The 25,135-nt window shown below is 31.1% G+C and overlaps 1 protein-coding gene across 5 annotated transcripts in view; it reads left to right on the forward strand.

The window, feature by feature from the left end:
* The window catches only part of LOC142322137 (caspase-1-like), a 170,904-nt gene that overhangs the window by 51,004 nt on the left and 94,765 nt on the right, over positions 1-25,135 (forward strand). For 3 of the 5 annotated variants that reach the window (XM_075360863.1, XM_075360862.1, XM_075360864.1), the window contains exon 2: positions 11,365-11,857. The exons of the other annotated variants lie outside the window; for them this stretch is intronic. In XM_075360863.1, the coding sequence (XP_075216978.1) occupies positions 11,429-11,857 (429 nt within the window). In that variant the 5' untranslated portion in view covers positions 11,365-11,428. The remainder of the gene's footprint in view (positions 1-11,364; positions 11,858-25,135) is intronic. 5 annotated transcript variants of the gene reach the window in all.

Genomic DNA, 25,135 nt, shown 5'->3' on the forward strand with positions numbered 1-25,135 from the left:
TCATCGTGTTGTTTATTACTAAATAAAACATTATTAGCGATAATTTACGTTGTAAAGTTACAATCTTTATTAATAATTAATTACTTTTATAAACAAATTTGTTTGTTTGTGGAGTTATTCTCATAGTGAAATAATAATGTATTTGTTAAGCTTTAATTGAGATAAAAGTTTATTTATTTTCATGATAAATATTTGGTGTGCTATATCGGAAAGAGATTTAGCTGTAGCAGGGCGTCTCTAACCGTTTTGTTATACAACGGTTGACGACTTGGACAGGCTGTAGACGTCGCTTCAGACCAGTTTAGGGAAACGTTTCAGAGTGGGGGAGTGTCGATGCACACGTGTGCGGAGCTATTACGCATTTGTATGAGTGTGATTGTCAGTGTGCGTGCGTGTATTCTGGGTAGGGGGACTGACCTGGAGATAACTTCTGTTTAGGGGAGATAAGACGTGGCTCTTTCGATAACCTCGTACGTCTTCCTCTTCCCTTTTGTGTTGCCCTATCCTCTTCTGTTTTCACCCTTTGATGTTTATTTATTTTTTTTTAAATTTATTTACAGTGTGTTGTGTCTATTTTTTGTTTTAGTATCGACATCGATTAACCAGTTCAATATTATATTTCATCTTTCTCGTTCATTTGAACAGTGACAGCTAATTTTCTGGCTTAATAAATAAATTTATTATGAGAGGATAAATCAGTTTATCTCGCGCACGAAACTACTTTGCTTGGCGCTCCCCTCCCACAAACACACACACACACACACACACCTACACACACACTTATGTAAAAAAAAAAAGCTGACATGATATTTTTAAGCTTCTTGCAATGACGAACCAGCACGATTTTTTTGGTTGTAAAAATGAGTTTAGTTTTTTCACTTATTCTTATTAATTTCTATATATGATTATTGCTTTTTCAGAATTTTTGTATTACACGTTGCTCTGTAGTGCTTAATTTAACAATGTAGTTTTACTAAATTTTTTCTTGACTCTTGTTTCATTTGAATTAATGTTTGATATTTTTTAAACCCGCGTAACCAGTTAATTTCATTTCTTTTCGCTTACATACTGTTTTGTTATGTCGTAATAATTCTCTATTTATTCCTCAAGTTTACAAAAAAACAAAATATAACATAAATTATAAGAATACCACCTATTTCCATTACCATTACACCTATTACTATTGACGTTCAGTTAATCTTTTCAAAAATAATGTACTCTTTCTGCTTCTTATCTTCATTTATTTGCTTTGTACGTAACATCTAATATACAATTATTTCTGTTATTATTATTTATTTTCATATTTTTTATATTACTGAATATAATTAATTTTGAACTTAATTATGAACATACAGTGAAAAAGATTATGTTTTAAAAAATTCAGATTAATTTTTGATTAATTTTGATTTCTTTTCTTACATTTAATATAATTTTCCTGAAGCGGGATATTTGCATCCGTTGTAGATCAGATTAAAACTGTAACGAAGTCCTAACCACTTTTTATTGAAGAAATTGAAGACGAGGATGCGTAGTGCTTCCCACATTCCCCTTTTGTATCGTTGTGTTGACTTGCGGTTTCTCATGTCTTTTTCCATAATTCCTTATCGAAATAGATGGATTAGTGCAGGGATAACTATTCGCATATATTTTTTATTCAGTGTAACATACGCTACGGTACAGGTAATTAGATTTGGAATAATCATTGGAGTATTACAAAATAATAAAAAATTGCGTTGACGCGGGTACGTAAAGAATTATCGGGCAATCTGAACGATCGACAGTTATCGGACAATCTCTGCAGTTAAAAGAAAATCTGTCAGGGGTTTTTTTTTGAGCGAACGGAGATGAATGACATTTCGTTGAGAGATATTTGGGTAATATTTATTGGTCCAGTATGTACACATGTCGAAATTTTAGCGTGGAAAAGTTTCGGAAGTTATTTTGCAGCTGTCAGTACTTCTGTGCAAACAGACATTCTTTCTCTTATACACCGTATTGTTTGTTACATATGTTATATATTTTGTTGGTACATTTTGCTTTTAGTTTTCATTGTTAAATTGTGATAAAAAATTTATTTGTGGTTTCATTAAATTGTATCGCATTCATCCATGCTTAAGGAAAACAACGAATCGCGAATACGCTAATACAAATTTAAAAACATCTACAAAGGATGTCCAAACATTATTTTGTAATAAATGAATGTAAGATAAATACAAATCATTCGAACATCCTTATTTCTTTTTATTTGTAATCTAAAACTAATACCGAACGAAAAAACTTGCAGATCTTTTCGAATCCCGAAAGATTAATTCTCGCAGAAAAATTGTTCACTCCTCTCTAAAAATGAGAGTTAAGTCGTAAATAATACCGTTGTCTAATAAATTGGTGAGTTAATTCGCCTGTAAAAATTTATCTTTCCCTCACTGTGTTACGAATGGTTTTTAACTCACAGATTTATATTTACCCGTCATTTGCTACGATTGATACCAATAAATCTCTTTCCGTTCGCACACACTAAAAAATGTGTGTGCGAACGGAATGTGTGTGCGAATTTTTTATTTACATAAAAAATTTTTTATGTAACGAAATGTGTGTGTGTATTTGCGTACATCTTAATATATAGAGAAAAATAAAGAATAAAAATGTTAATAAGAACAGAAAAGTTAAGTACATTTGTACTTAACTTTACTGTTAAGTACAAATGTTTATTTTATTCATAATTATATTGACGTTATATTTATGTACCAAAACTGTAAAAAAATTGAAAAGGGTTATGAGTCAGATAAGATTGAAAATAAAGCGTATTCCTTAAGTAATAGCTATATAATTTATTTAATTGAATTTGTGCCGCGGTTTACTAAATTTCTATCTTATATTTGTGTAACTTAAATGTGGAATACTGTTTGTAGCAATATAAGATAAGAGTATTGTCAGTATGGTAATTGTAGAATAATTATTATTGTATTTATATAGAGCAGTTATATAACATAACAAACGTGTATTGCCCGACGGTTTTTTTACGTAAAAAAAAGTTAATGAGCTGTCTAAACAAATATTTAGGAAACATAAGATAAAATCCTATTGTATAAATGATTACTTTAGTGTATAATAGAAATTATCGAATTAAAAAGTGCATTGTCTTGAGCCGAACGATAATTTTAGGCTATCCTTATTTACCAGAATTCTTTGGATCGCTAAATAAAATAGTAATTTCGGATAGTAATTCAGGCTTTTTTTTTGGAGTAGTTTGTAGAATGTTCGTGTCCGCACTTGTATGCATGCACACGAGTGTGCTACGAAAATAAATATCACGTATGAATTCAGAGTGAATTCATACGTCATATATAATATTTTTGTAGTATGATTTTATTGGTAGAGAACTCTTGAACGGTATTTCTGTTTCCCCAAAAGTAAAAACTCTTGTTGGGAATTGATTCTGTCACCGAGGCAGTCATTGTTATAGTAAGAATTTTACTGAGAAACGGTACCTGTTAACGGTACTGTTAATTTTTAGAACGGTACCTGTAAACTAGAGACCGGATTATATGCATTTGCATATTAAGCCCATTATCACCGGTTAGTGCATACCTTAAAATCTAGTGATGATGCATATTTTTCGGTTGGGTACTTAGTTCATAAATGAAATCTTACGTTGCAGCGGGGTAAATCTATTAGCCGCACGGCTCTTAGAGCACACTTAGCAGCTGCGCGTCTATTGTTTTGGTAGGATAATATTGGTATGAGGCCAAGTAAAACATGGACTCACGCGAGACAATGACGGACGATACCGTTCTGCGTCGCGCACGCCTACTGCAGCACTCCTTCCACTAGGCAATTAAACTACGCATTTTTGAGGGTATTAAAATAGTTTAATACCCTCAAAAATATTTATATTTATATTTTAATATCCTTAAAATATTTTATCTTCTGCAGATGAGAGTGTTTATATTTCTCTCAGATGCTGCTTCCAAATTCTCTGATGCTTGATATGATCAAGGCAGTCAAAGTCCTCCAAGTATTTTATCCCAATTTGGTTCATGTGACGTGCTTTGTTCACGGAGTACATCGACTCGCTGTAGTACGAACTGATTTCACCAACAAAGAAAGTGTTTCTTAAGGCACCTGCTCGAATAAGGCCTGTAAAGAAAAACTGCCAAATGTGTCTTTACCTAACGAACCAGTGGTAACTAGATGGGTAACGTGGATTGAAGCTGTACTTTTTTACAGTGAACATTTCGAGGACATTAAAATAAAACTTACATAGTTTAGAGACTATGGCAGTTTGTCAGTCTAAGGAAGCATTTAACGATTCTAGTATAAAAAAAACGTATCTGTGATTAGCAGTCATTTTTCTCACATACCTGTGATTATTAAAAAGCTTGAAACTCAAGGTTTGGCCTTAACTGAATCTATTCAGGTAATGAATAAAATCCGGCAAATCAACTCCGCATTGCCAGAGGTATTCCCGTGTAAACTTAAAGAAAATTTTGAACAATAAAGTAGGCTTTGAACCTTTGTGTCAAATTGATAGTTTTATTAATGGGACGGGTGAACTTTTGCCAGAAACAATAAGTGCTAACATAGCACCCAAATTCAACTACTGCCCAGTTACCTCAGTGGGTATGGAACGATCCTTTTCCACTTATAAAAATATTTTGCGTGATCGAATAATCTTACTACCGAACATTTGGAACAGCACCTGATTGTTTACGTTTACAAAAGTAAAAAAAATTTAAATAATTGTTAATTATCGAAATTATCGATCTATTATTCAACTGCTTACTAATTGTATGCCGATTTTGAAATAAAAAAACTAAAAATTATTATTTTTTTATTATTTAAAGTTGCATATTTTGACAATTTTCATCCATATTTTAAGCATTTTTCATGCATATTTCAAGCTTTTTATGGTGCATATAATCCGGTCTTTACTGATAACATAAAGCTGTTTATACTGAATAAAGCTTTTCGCAAAAAAAAATTAGATGATATTTCATGCTGATTGCAAGGTTATTATTCCGTTCAGCAACAGACGAATAACATTTCATGAACTTCTTTTATAGTACACTCAACGTCCGGATTTTTAAAATTTAATTTTAACTTTTTACGTGCATACTCGTAGTTATCGTGCTATTTTAACAAAATGCTGACTTCTGATCATGAATTCCGAGTCGCTATTAAAATACCAGTTATTTAACATCTGAAATAATTATTTTAAATGCTATTTTTCACGTAGATTTTGGTACAGCAAATATTACTTTTATTAAAAAAAATATATTTATTGTGCGGGCATATTTCGCCACAGTGATCGTTCGGTAAGAAAATTGGATCTAGTATTTATGTAAAATATTATAGAATCACACTGAAAAGGATTAATTCTATTTTAAATAGTCATTAAATCTCCAACTTCTATTCTAGATCTTTCGATTTATGATAACTACACTTTGATCTTGGCCAAGATGCCGAGAAGCGATGATTTATGATAACTGGTAAGTTTTTCGACACCGGTCACTGTAAACCTTTCTTTACATACCAGGTTTGTAAATAAAGTAATGAGACTAGTTTCTTTGGCAGCCAGAGTGGCAACACTGTAAACTTACTAGTAAAAATATGGTTATATCAACAGTTGATTTATATTAGACATTAATATTTTTAGTCTGTTGTTACCACATGAGACGTAAACAAACTTTTCGTGAAACAAGTTTTTGTTGTGCGTTACAAAAATGAGTGATACTAATTATGAGCAACGTTGCGCAATAAAGTTTATGATAAAAATATTGCTGAATTTTTTCAAAATTGAAAAGGGCGTATGAAGATGACGCTGTATTACCAGCCCAAGTTTTTAGATGGTTTAAAGCATTTTCAAATGGCCGGAAATCAGTTGCGGACGATCCACGGTCTGGAAGACCGTTAACATCAAAAAGTGACGACAATGTTGAGCGAATGAGAGACTTGATACGGTACGACCGGCTATTTACTGTTTAGAATGATAGCAGAGCAATTGAATTTGAACCATACTACAGTCTTTCAAATTTTGACAAACGAATTGGACATGAAAAACGTTTGTGCAAAATTGACCTCAAAAATACTCACTGTTGATGAGAAAACAACGTGGTGGAAGTGTGCCGCGATCTTGTAGGGCGAATTGAAACTCATCCTAGTTTAAAAAAAAATTTTTTTCTTAACTTACTTTTTTTTTGTTTCCTATTGAGGCTATAAAGCCGAACAAGCACTTATCATTTTGTTATTTGATGGAAAAAAATTGATCCGTACAGTCACTATCTTGTTATTTGTGCGGTGTATGTAAAAACTATAATAGATTGGAACATGATTATTTCTTTATTCGCTCTCGCAATTCCAGACTAATGCACATTTATAGTCGATGGATTTTTATGAAAGATGGCTCTGATTGACCTGATCATCTGTTATCAAAATTCTCTATCTTTCATAAAAATGAGATATAAATTTCATAGATTAAAAAGAAAAACAAGTCTGTGATTAGTTTTTAAAAATCAACGTTTAAAATGTCAAAGGAAATTGTTTATTCCTATCAGTTTTTGCAATCCTAACGTCATAACTACTAAATTTGCTCTAAGTTTAGTTTAAGTACTAGAATTTCATATTACGTTTTGATAATAATAATAAATCACGAAAAAATAACAATTTAAAATTGGTTTTCCAATATTATTTTAGTGGATATATGTTTATGCCAATAAATTATGATCGAGTTGAATTTCAATGTTAATGTTCTTCAGTTTCAAACCGATCATTCCCTCATTACAGTGTTCTTAACTGAAGCTCCAACGATCAAATAATCCTGTTAAAAATAATATTAAAATCAGATTAAAAATAACTGTGTGTTTAAAAAAATTTAAACAGTAATTATTTGTATTCCTTTTATATATAACATTGAGCATTGTCTCCTCACTTCAGTGTCGGCTGAACCTAGTGAAATATTATTTTCCTGGCTTATTCTCCGCAAAGATTTAGGAGAAGATCCTGTAACTGGCGCTTTAATGTCCTGTATGAACTGCGTCGTTAAAATTGACCTGTGTCGAACACGTGTTTTATACCGAACCTGTTTCACGAAATTTTTTAACTAACTTCCGAATAACTCTTTTCACTGGTGTTTCCTTCTCAAAATGTTCCCTAAACTTTCGCCGAGACGCAACACGAGATTTCGTCTGTAAATACGTTTCCATCACGAATACATGTTCTTCAACAATTAACCGCATTTCAACAAACAATAACACACGATTACGCAACCTTGTTCAAAGTTCAATGCTCGATGGATACCGACAATACTCAGATGTGCAGGCAATATAAACAGTCCTTCCTACCTCAGCTCCAGTCGTATCACATTATTCATTATTATTATTATTTATTTTATGCATTATTTATATCTTCCACATTATTTTACCCTTCTCACACCAATATATGCATTTTAACAAAAATATGCATTTAGTATGAATACTGAGGGATGGAACCTCTTTTAAGCTGAACAATGTGTACTGTTTAATGTAGATAAATTTTCTTCTTTAGCAAAATCCAGTAAAATACCTTTTGTAATTTCCTTATTTTTCTTATAAGTATTTTACTCCTGATCTATTCAATTTTTACATTTAGATAACTTCTGTCTTAGTTTTCGTTCGATCAAATGACTGTTTATGTATTTATTCATATATTTTTAGTTGCACTCTACAGCAAATACTATATACAGATACACATGTATTTACCGATTCATAAACTTTTACAAATATGAATAGAAATAAAATAAAAGGACATTAATAGCGAATGAATTAATCAGTAGATGATAGTAAAATCTAATTATAAAATATAGAGAAAAATGAAATTGATAATTAAAAAAAAATAATAAAAACAGGAAAAAGTAACGGGGCGATTACAATACTGAATAATGCTAAACGTCATAATTTTACGCAATATTGACATATTTACTGACTAAGTAATTTAACTTTCATTTAAAAAATACCGACACGTGTACTTAAATAAATCATAAGCGTCTGTATATAAATTATACTTAAATATTTCGCAATACATTTTTTTGAAAAATTACGGAAACAATAATGATAATAATAACGTACTAATTCAACAATTACAGGTATCTTTAACCGTAATAATAATGGTTCAAAGGAAAAGAAAGTTGGTGGAAAAAAGAATTTCACCACATAAATTTAATTTTCTGTAAAGTATTTTTTTATGGAATTAACAAAGTAAACGCTTTTAATATTTAAAATGTTTATAGCCAAACTTATTTAAGCATTATTAATAAGAGAAAATTTGCTTATTGTGTCGTTTTGATTTGCGGGTAATAAAAAATTTGTCTCGAATGATCTTTAATAGATGGCACACATATTATAATCCTTTTCTTGCTAATAACAATGGATTTATCAAAAATGTTATTTAAATATTTTGAAGGTAGTTGAGTCCGGCGAGTTTGTGTCCGTAAATTATTCGTTGCATCTGATGATTACATTACGGTGAGCTATTCTAAACGGGTATATTCTATGTTGTCCAAAGAACTCACATTATTAAGAACATTTTCTGTTGTTTATTTATTTTATTTTTTTTTATACATTAGTTTCCCGACCCCGGGACACGCAATTAAATATAAACTCAGCTTTGTGATGGGGGGGGGGGGCCTTCGCCTCAAACTATCTCGTAAAGGACGCAAGGCTCCGCCCAGGCAGCCAGGACTCGGTCTTTTTGCATGCCATGCCACAAATGAGGAATTCCCAAAAGGGAACTCCCCAGCGGGATTCCGGTGTTGACGCCTCGCCTCTAGTGAAGAACTCCCGCCGGGACTACGGTCTTACATTCCTCCCAGTGGCATCTTAAAGGAGCCCCCACCCGATCATTAAAGGTGGAAGACCGAAGCCTTCCACCCCTTTTTGATGGGGTCCCTCAAAGACACCATGACGTTACTGTGACGACACAACTTCTGACGCAGATGGACCGTCTTGCATCCTCGACCTCCACGAGCGCATGACCGTACAACTTGCAGGATGTACATCGAGGCTCCTGCTTACAATCTTTATTGTTTATTATTTTTAGAAAAAGAATTCTAAACGATAAAGCTGTATTTTTCAGTTAGTCGAACAAGTGTATTATGAAAATTGAATAAATAAACAAGCTCCATAAGTGAAATTTTTGAAAATTCTAATGTTGTAAGGTTTTTTAAACTCTTTATTTGCAATATTCGTTACGCTAACAAAAAGAAAATTGGGTGTAGATACAGCATTAAAACCAACAGTTTTTTCTTTTAACAGTTTTAATACTTTTATTACAATAGTCAAAAGTAATTTCGGATTTGTCCCTGGTAATCTGAATTTTTAAAACAGTTTATTCTTAAAACACGAACAATGAACATTATTTAAACAGTTATTAAATAAAACGAGTTAAACCGCGGATAATTAAGGGCCGATCTATCTGAGATGTTTACGAAATAAGTGTGGAATATGTACGAATAAGTGCTTATTTATCAAATAAGCGTTGATGAAAATCTGTATGTATTACATACTCAAGATTTTTTAAAAATATATTCTGTATAAAAAAATAGATTAGGATTTTTTATGCTAATTATTCTTTAATATATTTTTTATTAAATGAAATTTAAACAACAAATGTTAAAATAAATACAAGAATATACAGCACGAACAAAAAAAACTCTAAAAACACAAGGTTATTAAAATGTACACAATGACTGATGATCGTGATCATGCGGGTCTATGTTTTTCTGAATGTAAGATAATTAAAATGCTTCTTTTAGAATACTTTAGTACTATCTACCATTCAATAACATTTTTTGTAATTCGTAGTGTCTGGATGAAGGAAATGTCGAAGAAATATGGTACTACTCAAAAATGATCGTTCCAACACAAAATTTGCTTGTTTTATCGTCCTTAATTTAAATAAACATCTGCAGTCTATTAGTTTTTTAGTAACTAGGCAGCAGTCAGAAACACTAGTATTTATTTATTCATTCTATGGCTTAACTAATAAAACGTCGTTTGTATGGTTACAACACGCTTACGAATAACAACGCGAACGATCACGCATTCACACGTTTTTAAGGATCAGGTATTAAAGAACCTAGGCCCGTGAATCCTTTTACCAATATCTGTGGAAAAATTGGAATTACTTTTTTTTTTTTTTGTCTTCAGTCATTTGACTGGTTTGATGCAGCTTTCCAAGATTCCCTATCTAGTGCTAGTCGTTTCATTTCAGTATACCCTCTACATCCTACATCCCCAACAATTTGTTTTACATACTCCAAACGTGGCCTGCCTACACAATTTTTCCCTTCTACCTGTCCTTCCAATATTAAAGCGACTATTCCAGGATGCCTTAGTATGTGGCCTATAAGTCTGTTTCTTCTTTTAACTATATTTTTCCAAATGCTACTTTCTTCATCTATTTGCCGCAATACCTCTTCATTTGTCACTTTATCCACCCATCTGATTTTTAACATTCTCCTATAGCACCGCATTTCAAAAGCTTCTAATCTTTTCTTCTCAGATACTCCGATCGTCCAAGTTTCACTTCCATATAAAGCGACACTCCAAACATACACTTTCAAAAATCTTTTCCTGACATTTAAATTCATTTTTGATGTAAACAAATTATATTTCTTACTGAAGGCTCGTTTAGCTTGTGCTATTCGGCATTTTATATCGCTCCTGCTTCGTCCATCTTTAGTAATTTTACTTCCCAAATAACAAAATTCTTCTACCTCCATAATCTTTTCTCCTCCTATTTTCACATTCAGTGGTCCATCTTTGTTATTTCTACTACATTTCATTACTTTTGTTTTGTTCTTGTTTATTTTCATGCGATAGTTTTTGCGTAGGACTTCATCTATGCCGTTCATTGTTTCTTCTAAATCCTTTTTACTCTCGGCTAGAATTACTATATCATCAGCAAATCGTAGCATCTTTATCTTTTCACCTTGTACTGTTACTCCGAATCTAAATTGTTCTTTAACATCATTAACTGCTAGTTCCATGTAAAGATTAAAAAGTAACGGCGATAGGGAACATCCTTGTCGGACTCCCTTTCTTATTAGGGCTTCTTTCTTATGTTCTTCAATTGTTATTGAAGATAATGGATAATGGATGGAATTACTAACCAACCAATACTTTTCTTGAATTTTTTGTGATTTTTGTTCTCCTTTGCATTGACTGTATGCATCGTTAGCATCGAGTATTATTTATTTTTTTCTTGCTTTTACTGTCCGCATGCTTGGATGTGGCTTTATGTTTTTGTGGTTGTTAGAATTTTTTCGGATAAGTTAAGCTAAAATTGTATCACATTTAGTGTAAGTAACTCTTTAACTTCTCATGACAGGAGGCGGACGATGCACTGAAGTTTTCCGTTCGGATGCACCATCCTGAAGAGAAGTGGTGAAATAATGTATCAAGAGGATTACTTGAAGCGTAAAGTTCAGGAAGTCTCTTCTCGTCCGACTAATATCACTTTTAACGACATTAAAATCGGTAATAATACATTGGATAAGATCGTACAGGTTTGGAACGACGTCTGCGAATGCAAAGAAAGTCAGTTTTTTAAAGACAGTCTCGTTTATCTTCTTGAAACTATTGAAACGTTAAAGAACGATATGAACGAAGTTAAATCGCAGAATAAAAAACTGATCAAAGAAAATGTCGGTATAAAAAATGAAATGGAAGAACTGAGTAAAAATCTTGAAAAGTTGCAGTTAGAAAGACATAAGAAAATGAAGCGGCTTGTAGTGGGGACTGATGGGGCCGGTGAGGACACAAGACTTCAAGGTTCTTCTATAACTCCCTCAAACCGCGCCTGGCTCTTCTCTACTGAACAGGTTAGCTATAGCACAACATTTTACAACTTAAATTCTAAGAAAAAATTTCCTTCAGCATTGTATAATCGTTGGTGTTATTAAACCGTTTAAATTTAAAATTTGTCATTTTATATGGTGTTTTTCTTTTTCTGTAATGAAAAGTTATGAAAACTAATTATTTTGATATTAAATCTAGATAAGCTTCGTATTTGATTTCCTTTTTGGCATGGTAATTTTCTATTCACATAAAACGATAGTTGTACTAGAATATTAGGTTGCTGTGAAGAGAAACAGATTAATTTTTCCGTTGTAATCTCATAAATGATTCCACGTTTTGAAAGGGAGTTAACAATTTAATCCTTATGAAAAAATATTCAATTTTTGGGACGAATTTTCAGCCGATTACAAATCAAATGAAAGCTTTTTCAATGATCTGAATATTCCATAAATATTAAACTCTCCGAAAATATATTTTGTAATTATGTGTACGGTTTTGTTTGTTTTATTATGGTTTTTTTTTAAACTCAAAGAATTCTATTCTAATGTAAAAACCTTTTCTTATTTAAAAATGGATTATTTTTACGTTATTGTAAGCTTCCGATGTTACAAATCCAGTTAGTAAATTATTCAATTGGCTGCTTTTCATGGTTCTTCCAAGTGTATTGACAATAAGAAGGTCAAAGTAATATTTATGACCGACTTCGTGTGATGTAATAAACGCGTTTATGCCTTACATTTCGATTCAGTTACCTTTACTCATCTTAACCGACAGTAAAATATTGATTTTTACCCTTTCATTTTAAGTAATCTATTGAAAAATTTTGTCTGGTGATGAGATTTACAATAATGAAATATCTTTTAGTAGGAAAATTTAAGCTTTTAGTTCAGTTTTAAGTTATAGTGTGCAAATACGGGAGTACATGATGTACAATAAAATAGAAAGAATATCACGCTATTTTGTTAATCAAAATATTATTAACTTTTCCAAGTAATGTGCCCTTGTTTATTCTTAGAAACAAGATTTGTTTCTATTTTCTATCTACATCTTAAAATTTTAATTAAGATTTATTATGCGATGTCTACAGAACCGCATTCTGAGTACCTGAAAATCTTATCGGAGAAAATTATAGAACAAAAGATGTTTTACTATGTGCGGCAAGCTCTGTTAATTTTTATGATGATTACGATTACCGGATAACTTATTGCTTTATAATTTTATTACGAATGAAATTTTTAATTGTAAAAAAATAAAATCGAATTGTTTTAAAGATTTTTTTTTTATTAATTAATATATTTTTTAGTATGATTAATTTTTTATATAAAGAATCGTGTTATTATAACGATTAAATATAAAGCAATAAAATCTTTCAGAAGAAATGAACTGATATGCTTAAATCGATATTTTAATTCTTAGTGCATCTAAGCTTTGCTCGGTGAGCATTTTGCAAACGGAAGAAAATGTGCTGCATTTTATTTGAGTGTGCCAAATATTGAAGGAATTTAATAGAATAGGTTTCAGTAAGGATAGATTATTACTTCAGGAGTTAATAAATCATTTGGAAAAATAAGATTTGATTATAAGTTATGTTAAATAAAGCATGGTAATATAAACTGATTAAGAAATTTAACGTTTAATTTTATATAAGAAAAGAAAAATGTACCGAACTATTTTTTTTATTTTAATTTAATGGGTGATTTTTTCCTCTATGAAGAAAGAATAATTATAATTAAATTATCAGAATAGAATAGATTTTAAATGTTTTATTATCACGTAGTTTTATTTAATAGTTAAATCAGCCGATCTCTGAGAAGGTTGACTAAGATTATTGGCGGTCAGATTTTTTTTATGAGTTTTGATATGTCCTAGATATTGAAATATTTTTCTGCTAAATAAATAGACAATTTTTTTCATTGTTACTAATTTGTCTGGCGATGAAATGGAGCTTAATAATTCTTATCATAATCGCAGTAAAAAGTCAAGTGTTGTTATTTTATTCCTTATTCAATTTTCTATTGATTCATACAATTTCATTTCATTAGTAAATGTTTGCTTCAAAATGTTGAAAGAAAGGAAAGTACTACTCCTCATTGACTAATTTTAACCATACTCCTCTTTTTATGTCCGTGTGTTAACGCTCGGGTGGAAAAATTCAAATTATATAAATACTTCCCTAACAATTCATTTTTCTTTTTCTTTTCAAATCGGTTTTTTTTATTGTTAGAAATAATCTTTTTAATTTTAAAAACTTTAAAACCATGTCCGCTTTGATAAAGAACATCTGTAGTTATGAAACAATAACTGTTGCATAATCTTTCTCGTTACGTGATATTACTTAAAATAATCTTTGTCTTAAGATAAATGTAGTGTATTTATATATATATATATATATATATATTTATATATTTATGCTAGCCGGTCGGGCTTGTTTTCCTCGCCGGACCGTGTAGCCAGATGACTCTGCCTCCTGGACTTCGTGGCTCAGGTCGGCGCAGGCGAGCCTGGAGCCTCTCAGGGCCGCAAAGCTAATTTTAGTAGCCAGGATCCCCGCAGTTTTCATTACCCTCATGGTTGTGAGAATAAATAACAATAAAGAATTCAGGCTTTATAGAAACTCGAAAAAGAAGCTAAATTACAAAAGACAGAATAGTAGTAGTAACTATAACTAAAGTACACAGATCTTTGACGAGGAAAATTTCAAAAATTATTTCTGTTGTCACGGTGATAGAAATTAATGTAATTCATTTTTTCTTCATTAATGAATATCTTTAATTGACAACTTCACCCCCAAAGGGGTTAGCGCTTCAGTTTAAATACTTCCCTGGGATAACACGAATTTAACCTGAAAATTTCAAAGCTAGCTGTTGGCTGGTTCTCGCGTGTTGCGAGAACATACAAACTCGGCTTTATATTTAAGATACTAGATCTCCGTCGCAGTTCCCGCTCTGTGTGGTTACTTGCGTTTCCCGTAGCGGTCAATCTTTTTATTTTTGTCAAGTAACCGGAGGCAAGTGTAGATAGTCACACATACAGTAACGGTGGCAATGGCTGTGTTGGTTGAGCCCCAGCGCCGTATACTTTCGCACCCCCTAAAAAAATAGGAATTAAAAAACCCAAAAATGTTTTTTTTTAACATCTAAAGAGTATTTGCAAGCCCAGATATACTCTTGTTTACTATAGTCGGGATTGAGAAAATTTACAAATTTTTCATTGCTCAAAATTTGTTTACCTTGCTTCCTTCATCTCCTTTCAAGGTCGAATTTCAAAAATCTAGAAATTCGTTTATTGACATGAAGATTGCACTCGCCAAATATCAGGTTGATTCTTCATTTGATAAATTAAAATAATAACAGGGTTTCGAAAGAAATTTAAAAAATCCCTTTTAACCCTTGAAACTCGGATATTAAAAATTTTTAATTATTCGTAATCATTCAATTCAAACCCAGCTATACAGTGATAGACATTCAAAGTTCACAATTCATTAAACTTTGTTTTCAACCGGCAAATCTCCACCACTACATAAATATATATATATTTTTTCCTGAATTTTTTGAGGTGAAATATATCTAAAAACATTCTCGCTTATCCCAAGAAACATTGGTATAAATTTGGTTGCGATTGATCGGGTAGTTTTTTTGTTTATGCCGAAGACAAAAACCTCTTCCTCTTTATGTAGTAGTATAGATTATAAATAACATTATTTCATCCCCTCCGTAATAATGATTGCTTTTCAGTCTTTGCACGTTTTCTTATTAATTTTTTTTTTTTTTACACGAAGGAAACAGTTTTTTTAATTTATTCTTTTAAAACTAATTATTGACTGAAGTAGCTATTAATAACTAGTAAACCCTTAGGTTGAAAACCGTACAAATTGATAATCGGGTTTGGGTTAGGCAGTTTTTTTAAGTATTGGAAAATTTGTCAAAAAAGGAGAATTATTTAATGTTTTTTAAAACGAATTTCATCAATGAAATGAAACTGCATATGTCAACAGTAAAATGATCAAAAAGAAATATGAACGATCTGTCTTTTTTTTTACCCTTTTCATGAAATTATTAAGCGTTGAAGTCAACGGAAAAAATAATACAAATGGTATATATAATCTTACCGAAACTTTATATATTAGAATAATGTTTCTTTAGCTTTACATTAGAAACTTGTCAATAGCCGGTTATTTTTCCAGTCTCCTATTTATAAAATTACTTCTTGCAGTTTCTAAATTAAAATTTTATAAAAGGTATTTCAAGTAATATTCATGAACATTATAAACAATTAAAATAAACACGTGTGTATTCTGCGCCGTTTTTAATAAAATAAATTCAAGTAATTCTATATAAAATAGAATAATTTAAAATTATTAATGAAAGAATATCTTTTGTATTATAAATTTAATACACAATAGATGTATAAAGTTCACTATGTCATAAAATGTAGTAATTAATGTTTTGTTAATTGCTATTTGGAATCTTAGTTATACACGAATTATTATTATTATTATTATAATTCTCTTTTAGGCTATTTTAGAATAACGAAACTTTATATAAATCTAGGTCCATTATTTCACTAATGAGTTCTCTGAAATTCTCGGAAATAATAATTCGTTACTTGGTGTTAGTATGTAATAAACTGTTTATTTGTATTGATTTCATTAATTAGTTGTATACATAACAGCGTTGAATAAGTTTTACTGATTCAAGGTCTGTGTTCTCTTACTTTCGAGCAATTAAATGAAGTGCTTTTATGCAGTTAATTATTAAAATTTCCTTTAAAATTCTTTTTTTATTTATATTATCTGAAGGAAAAACTATATAGCCAAGCTCGAAAGATAGTATGTAAATCAATCTTGTAATGAATTTTTTTTTTTTTTTTTTTTTTTTTGAGGGTTTTAGGGGCATCGACTACTTTGGCCATTAGCCCCATCCCACTTCAAAAAAAAAAGAAAAAAAAAGGTTCAATGATTCACATTCTCATGAATCAAAAATTTACATTCTTCTATAACTTCGGATCCAGAATATTACTTCCTAGGCTTTCCTTTCGGCCATCCTTTCTTGCGTTTTTCCATTCTGCGAACGGCCTCAACCTCTGATGACAGCGTATCTGAGGCCTCAGACATGGCATCGTCTTCCTCTCTTTCGGATGCCAGTGACGTTCGCCGGCTTACATCAATATTGTTAATGATTCTCATGAATATATTTCTAGAATAAAATACATCTGATGGCTGCGGATGTCGTGAATTTTCGTTATTGCGAATATTATATTTTATAGTATTAAAAAAATAAAAATAAAAAATAAGACTTTCATAAAATAAAAACTTAAATAGGATTAATTTCAAAATTCTCTGAAATCATATAGTTTTAGAACAACAATCAAACCCCTTTTTTAGTGGTATTGGTATTTGATAGAAGTCAATGTTAATTCTAAAAATATTTGGAAATATAGTACAAATATTAGAAAAATGAGGTTGAAAAAGTGTACTTTTCTTTACGAATAATGAAAATATTAATTTTTGTGGATGTAATAAGTCTTGATAACTCAACTTCGTTCTGTAGGATTCAAATGGAAGATAAGAAACACAGATTACAGAAGAAATTTTTACGTTAGCAAAAAACCAATAGATTATTAAAATATATTACAGAGTAAAGGAAAAGAAAAAAGAACAACGATTACTTTATATATTTTCTCCACTATTAAAGAAAGATTGTAGACGAATTGTAGTTCTGAGAAATAACGAAGGTACAAATTATATCTTGATGGAAGAGAAGAGAGGTTTGTGTCAAATATTTATTAATTTGTTGATAACCGTTAATAGATGTTTCAAAACATTTGTGGAAGCGGATTAAAAAAATCAGCTGATTTAAAATTTACCAACTTTTCCCAATTTTGTTGTGATCATTCATAATGCATTTTTTCACAATATCGAAAAAAATAAAACTATAATAAAAAAAAATCTGATGTGGACACCACATCCTTGTACGCCTATTAAGTTACCTTATATACATTTTTTAAAATGAAAAGTACATACAATTTTATTTCATTAATAACTTCTGATATTTTTTTATTGTTATTATTGAATTATTATTCATCATACACATTTTTTTACAATCATAGGTTAACAATTAATATATTTAAATTAAAAAAAAAATTAAAAAAAGGAAATGAAGTCTGATTATAACCGATGTGCTTTCCCCTTATTTGTAAATATTTCATTAATTAATATTTTATCTGGCTATAACTCTGGAAGGAATGAAAATAAATGCCACTCATTAAAGTTCCCAATGAGGGCTTATTACTGCAGTTAAGAAAAAATCCAAAATCGAAGTTTTTTGAATTTTGGGCTTTGAACACTTTTTGTTCAGTTGATTGCAGTCAAAAAGTGAGGTGCACAAGTAGATGTTACAACAGTCCTAGATCCAAAATTTCGACATTCTACAGTTAATCGTTTTTGAGTTATGCGAGATACGTACGTACAGACCTCACGCCTAAACTAGTCAAAATGGATTCAGGAATGATCAAAATGGATATTTCCGTTGAAATCTCAAAACAGAAATTTGTAGTATGAAATCGGTTAATTTATATTCTTAGATTTTCTTTCGTCTTGACAGCCAAAATCTAAGAGATTTTATATTGGATATGATAAAGAAAATTATGTAACAGAAAAAATTACAATCTGTACTTCATAGGTGACAAGTAAATTTGATTCATGATAATCAGGTGAAGAGAAGTCCCCGACGAACCTCTCATTAGAGGATACGAAGGTTCAACACCTCAGAAAAAACACACACTACAGGAAAAACACTTGTACAGATGGTCCAAATAAAATTCAATACTTAATATAGCATTAATATTTGTCTACTTTTTGTTGAGGCCCGAAGTAAACAAAGCAGATGCTGAGCAAGGTAGTATGAACTGGTGTACACAAAATTGCGCGACGGCTACTGCGCGCCTGATTTAGTTTCTATCGTAATATTATTATTATTTCTGTACAGAAATAGTTGCCTATTTTTCGATATATTCTAAAACGTTTTATGCTTATTAAATTAAGAAAAGGTTAAATAAATTGTTAAATAAACTAAACTTATCTTCGATAGCAATTTTGTTTTACCGTTACTCAGTAATAGTCATACGCAGTTAGTAGCTATACAAAATAATAATGGTTTCATGAAATGACAAATATAAATTGGTTTGTAAATAATTTGTAAGTGCTTTACACAAACCCTGAAATACTACTTACTTGCTTAAAATAAATTAAAAAATATTTTATGATTAATACCATTTTTTTTTTGTTTTTTTTCCGTAACTTCTTAAGGTGAATCAATCTATAATCACATCCACTCAACACCTTATTTTCATTTTCACTAACATTAGACTCCAGGAGTCATTTTCGAAATTAATAATTAGTTTATCCACCTCGATCTCAACAAAGTAATCCATCTTTCACATTTTTTATTCTTCTTGCTGCACTTGTTTAACACGGTTGCGCCACTTATCTGCCGTTACCTCAGCTACACGGTTTTCAAGTAAAACCTTTACAACCATTAATTTATAAGTTATGTTATTCCGAGCTACCAATCCTTTTACTTGAGTCCATACTAGTTCTATTGGATTCAGATTGCACTGGTATGTGGAAGCCGTAATACTGTATGTCCATTTGCTTCAGCTACATCATGGATTACATATTTGTTAAATTTTTGCTTATTTTTTTTTTTAACTTATAGGAGTTCATCATTTAAAAATTTAGTGTCAACTGAGATTTGTTTTTCTCAGCCACGATACTATATCCGCTTTAGCCACAGTGTATTCGGGATTTTTTTTCTAATTTACACTGTGGTATGGATCCGTAACAATAACACTTTCAGTGGAAGTAATTGCATATCTCATTATACCAGTTTAAAAAAAAAAATTACCAATCATATCTTTGTGGTAATCACCTATTTTATATGATAATTCACTGTTAAGAAATCCATCTTCATTCTCTAAATGACCTACAATCAACCGTTTGCTTTTGTTACGTGCCGATTTTATATCGGTACTTAAATCAGGCAAAAAGCCTGTTTAGATGTCATAACGGAAATGTCACAACAAACTTTATTGACTGAATGACCTTCGTTCACCCAAGTTTCATGCAGATAAAAAATCATTTTTCCCGTTATTCTAAAAACTCTTTAATTTGTTTCAAATATTTCCTTCACCAAATCTATATATTATTTATCAATGGTAAAACTATTTCTACTTTTTTCTGCAAATTGAAACCAATCGATAAAGTCCGGCTAATTTTCGGTAAATCCTGATCATTTTTGACAGCTGAAAGTGCCTTATTGCTTGTGGGCAGTTTATTTAAAAAAAAAGAAACAGTGGACTTTGGATCTGACAGCATTTTTATTGAAATCGTCAAATTGGCCTAAAACGGGTTTTGAATGTTTTCTTTTCTTTTTGGCGTGTATACTACCCCATACGTTTTCTTTTCAGCTCGCCATCCCTCGATAAGCGCTTCTACTAATCTAATTTCTAAAATAGGGTATATTTTGCGAAATGTATTGGAAATATTAGGAGTTGTCGTCTCTTACCCTCTTCCTATTATTTTACCTTTTTTTTATTTAACTATATAGCAAGAAGGACTCTCGGCCGTAGTTATTAAATTTCATTACACAACCAGAATGTAATTTCTAGCATTGTAGTAAAGCAAATAAGTCATAAATTTCTGTATGATACTTATTTAAACCAAATTAATGACAAAAACATTATCACTCAAAGTAACTTCTATCATGAGCAGTTAACAACGCTACAGTTAAAATAACAATTAAGTTTCATGAAACCAAGTAATCGTTTTTAAAATAGTGTCGGAAACATATTTTAACTGTCATAAAGCTATTATTGCTTATGAAGTATTGCTATTGCTTAAATAATGTTATACATGATATGTACCGAATTGTAATTCAAATACTTGCACTAACACGCGTAACGTTTGTTTACTGTAGGCCTCAAGTAGCGACCCACCGGGTAGGTCTAGTGGTTAACGCGTCATCCCAAATCAGCTGATTTGGAAGTCGAGAGTTACAGCGTTCAAGTCCTAGTAAAAGCCAGTTATTTTTACACGGATTTGAATACTAGATCGTGGATACCGGTGTTCTTTGGAAGTTGGGTTTCAATTAACCACACGTCTCAGGAATGGTCGAATTGAGAATGTACAAGACTACACTTCATTTACACTCATACATATCATCCTCATTCATCCTCTGAAGAATTATCTAAACGGTAGTTACCGGAGGCTAAACAGGAAAAAGAAAGAAAGGCCTCAAGTAGCGACCCACCGGGTTGGTCTAGTGGTTAACGCGTCTTCCCAAATCAGCTGATTTGGAAGTCGAGAGTTCCAGCGTTCAATTCCTAGTAAAGCCAGTTATTTTTACACGGATTTGAATACTAGATCGTGGATACCGGTGTTCTTTGGTGGTGGTTGGGTTTCAATTAACCACACATCTCACGTATGGTCTAACTGAGAATGTACAAGACTACACTTCATTTACACGCATACATAACATCCTCATTCATTCTCTGAAGTATTATCTAAACGGTAGTTACCGGAGGCTAAGCAGGAAAAAGAATGGTGTCAAGTAGCAAATAAATAATATGAATATTTTAAAATTAATAAACTGAAATCAGTATCAATTTTCGACCATAGTGCGTTGTTTACGTTGCTGTAGACCTAACATATCTATAATTACATAATAGTAACTAATTATGTGATAATCTGAGATTAATAACAGGCGTAAGTAATGATTAACGTTCTTATCGTGTGGTAGCAATTTTTAAAAGTGATGTGTCATTTTTGTTCCCTCGGTGGATTGCATTAACTGGTTGAAGGTTGTCATATGTATGTGTGTGTGTTTGTTGTTTGTTTGTTTGTTTGCTTACACACACCACACACATGCAGATTGTTAAATTCGTAGACAGAAAATAGAAAGAAATTACAGGAATAAAAAAAATAAAAACAATGTCATCAATATCAGTAAATGAAAACAACTCTGTAGATAAAATAAATATTCGTCGGTAAATATAAATAGCTGTAAAACATGGACTATGGAAGTGACGTTCACTACACAGTGACAGTCATTCAAGGTCACTCTTGCGGTAACAACTCCTAGGTCCAGCTCATGGAAACGATTCAGTAGCCTGATGTTATCGTTGTTCAATAGACTTACTGCCAGATAATTTACATATTTGTTTAACGTGTACCGATAGCTAATTTTTTGGATGTCTTTGTAAACAGAAGGTAGTCCTACATAGTCACGGCCTCTGTTATGGTCCTCACCAATTTATTTTGGAATCTTAAAATTATCTCAATATTGCTGTTACAAAGATGGATCCCTCCAGTACGTCCAGGTAGGTTAAAGGATAACTTTATAGATCAAAATTTTATTAGATAATGATGTGAGTTTCTACCCAGCAACCAGTTTAGTTTTCTATAGTTGATGAAAATACGAAAGTTGTGTAATAGCTAATTTGTTTAAGAAATATAGATAAATCACGTGTATTAATCAAAATACTTTTTTTGTTCCTTTCCACAAAAAATACGTACTAATTTTATACACAGACAGAAGAGCCAAAATGTCTACAAACAAGTTAAAAATAAAGAAAGATCTTAAAAAATAAATTATTTTACATTTATCTGACTTGATTTGTTGTTATATAATGATAATTCTGTAGAAGAAAACGATTCTAATATAATCCCGGATGAAGAAAATTTATCTGAGATATATCTTACTGCCAATAAAAAAAATCTGTAAAAAAAAATATATATATATAAATACCATAAAATAATATTTTATGTTTAAAATATTGCTTGTTATAGCTGCTTTTTCTCGTTTTTATAGTCTTAAATTATTTAAGATTATTTATTCTTAAATTACTGTTATTATTTGTTTTTTGTGAATTATTTAAGTACAAGGTTTATCTTAAAATTTTATACAATTTGATAACATTTTTGTTTTGTACGGAGGTATACGAAAACCCATATTGTTATTTTATTTTTAAATAAAAGTACTGGTTGGTTTCTTTGTTGATAAGTAATTTACCACATAAACTGGAAGCTTATGTGTAGGAACTTGTGGTGTATGAAATACTCTTCCCTGGCTGAGAGATCCGAATCCGGAACTTTCTGTATGAAAGGATGAGTACTACTACTCCGACACGGAGATTGACAACTTATTTTTATAATTGGAGCCAATAGGGCACTTATCGTGGCGTTCCACGAGCTTCAAAAACAGATATTAATCGAATTTATGCGAACCACTGTTTTACAGCTTCTTTCAATCCGTTTCATATGCGTATGCCGACCAAAAATTCCTTTTACTTTTAGAATAGATGAAAATCGCTCGGAGCTAAATCTGGATTGTACGGTAATTACCTGAAAAATCTTATCTGATTTTTTCTAGCAAATAACTTTTTATACTTTTTTCTGTTTAGCCTCCGGAACCACCGTAACGTATTACTTCGTGGATGAATGAGGTTGATGTGTACGAATGAATGATGAAATATAGTCTTGTACAGTTTCAGGTCGACCATTCCTGAGGTGTGTGATAAATTGAAACCCAACCATCAAAGAACACCGGTATCCACGATTTAGTATTCAAATCCGTATTAAAGTAACTGCCTTTACCTGAACCTTAGAACTTTCGACTTCGAAAACAGCTGATTTGCGGTGACGAGTTCACTAATAGACCAAGCCGTTGGATTAACTTGTTATACCTTACTCTGTTTTTCTGTTTAACCTCTGGAACACCGTAAAGTATTTATTTCACTTTACTTTAGAGGATGAATGAAGATGATATGTATGAATGTAAATGAAGTGTAGTCTTGTTCAGTCTGAGGTCGACCATTTCTGAGATGTGTAGTTAATTGAAACCCAACCACCAAAGAATACCGGTATTTCGATCTAGTATTCAAATCCGTAACTTACTTACAAATATTAACGTACTGTATCTAACATCCCAATACGCTTTGTTAGGCACCGCAAATTAGAACACCGTGTGTGACTTTATGAAAGTTTTCCAATGTGAAAAAATCCAATATGAATACCACCAGGTCGACTGGACACTAGATGACCTCAAATATTCGTGTCCGACAATTTTTGTTTCTTTTTTTGGCTGGTTTTTCGTCGATGATTCGTTTCCAAATTGTTTGAAGATATCCATGTTTCATCGTCTGTAGCAATCTAATCAAGAAATTATAACTGTCCAAATCGAAACGTACAACTGCCTAAATTTTACTCCTTGTAGCAACGCGGTATTGATTTTAAAATTTTAAAATTCACTTGTAAATGGTTATAGAGAGGCAGACCATGTATTGGATTACGGAAAATAGTAAAATAAATTCGGTCAACCTTGAGTCCCGTAGTTGTATCGATATTAATAAGTTTAAAAAAAGTAATCATTAAAAAATAGGTAGTAGGTTGTTAAAAAAAAGAGAGAAGAAAAACATGATTAGTATCTTCATTTGGAAAAATATGCTGAAATTCATTTAAGATTTACTTATACGTTTAATAATACTTATATGAGAGAACAATTCATTTGCAATGGGTATAATGTACATCGTGATGCGAATAATATCGAGTTTACTATATATCATTTGAAGCTTGATATCACGAATTCAAGCAACCATTATCTTTGTAAGATCCTACTGACTTTCATAAAAGTATACTGCTTTTTTAACAAGAAACAAAAGAGAAAGGAGAACACTTTTAATTCGACTTGTATATTGTTTTTTATTTGCGCCTTAATAATACGCAGTGATTTCGGACCGATGATAAGTGATATGAAATTTTTTTATACGGTCTCTTTCTGTATCTCTACATACGTTTTATATGAAATCAAACTAAAACTTTTTAAATTAAATAAACTTGAAACATAAATAAAATTTTTAAAAACTCATAAAAGGAATGTTCTTTAAATTTTTTATCTTAGAAGTCGGCATCAAATAAAGTTTAATAAGATATCTTTTGTTTGAGAACGATTTTAAAAAGTTAAAGGATCAAAGTTAAAAATAAAAGATAATATAATTTTTAATTTTTTTATTTATTATTGTAAATCGGATTTATTGTTATTTTAAGTTGATTTTACCGTAAAAATTAAATTACGTTTAAATAGAATTCCTAAGGATTAACGGACTCATTTGTCTTTTTACCGCCTTTTTGAAGACAAGTACGGTATTACTTTCGGTCGTATGTGTGATTGGGAAATGAAATTTAATTGTTTTTACGTTTTGAGGTATGAGGAATAGGGAAATACCATTCGCGTAAAAACTTCTAA

The sequence above is a fragment of the Lycorma delicatula genome, chromosome 3 (assembly GCF_047948215.1).
Source record: "Lycorma delicatula isolate Av1 chromosome 3, ASM4794821v1, whole genome shotgun sequence".
NCBI classification, from domain to species: Eukaryota; Metazoa; Arthropoda; class Insecta; order Hemiptera; family Fulgoridae; genus Lycorma; species Lycorma delicatula.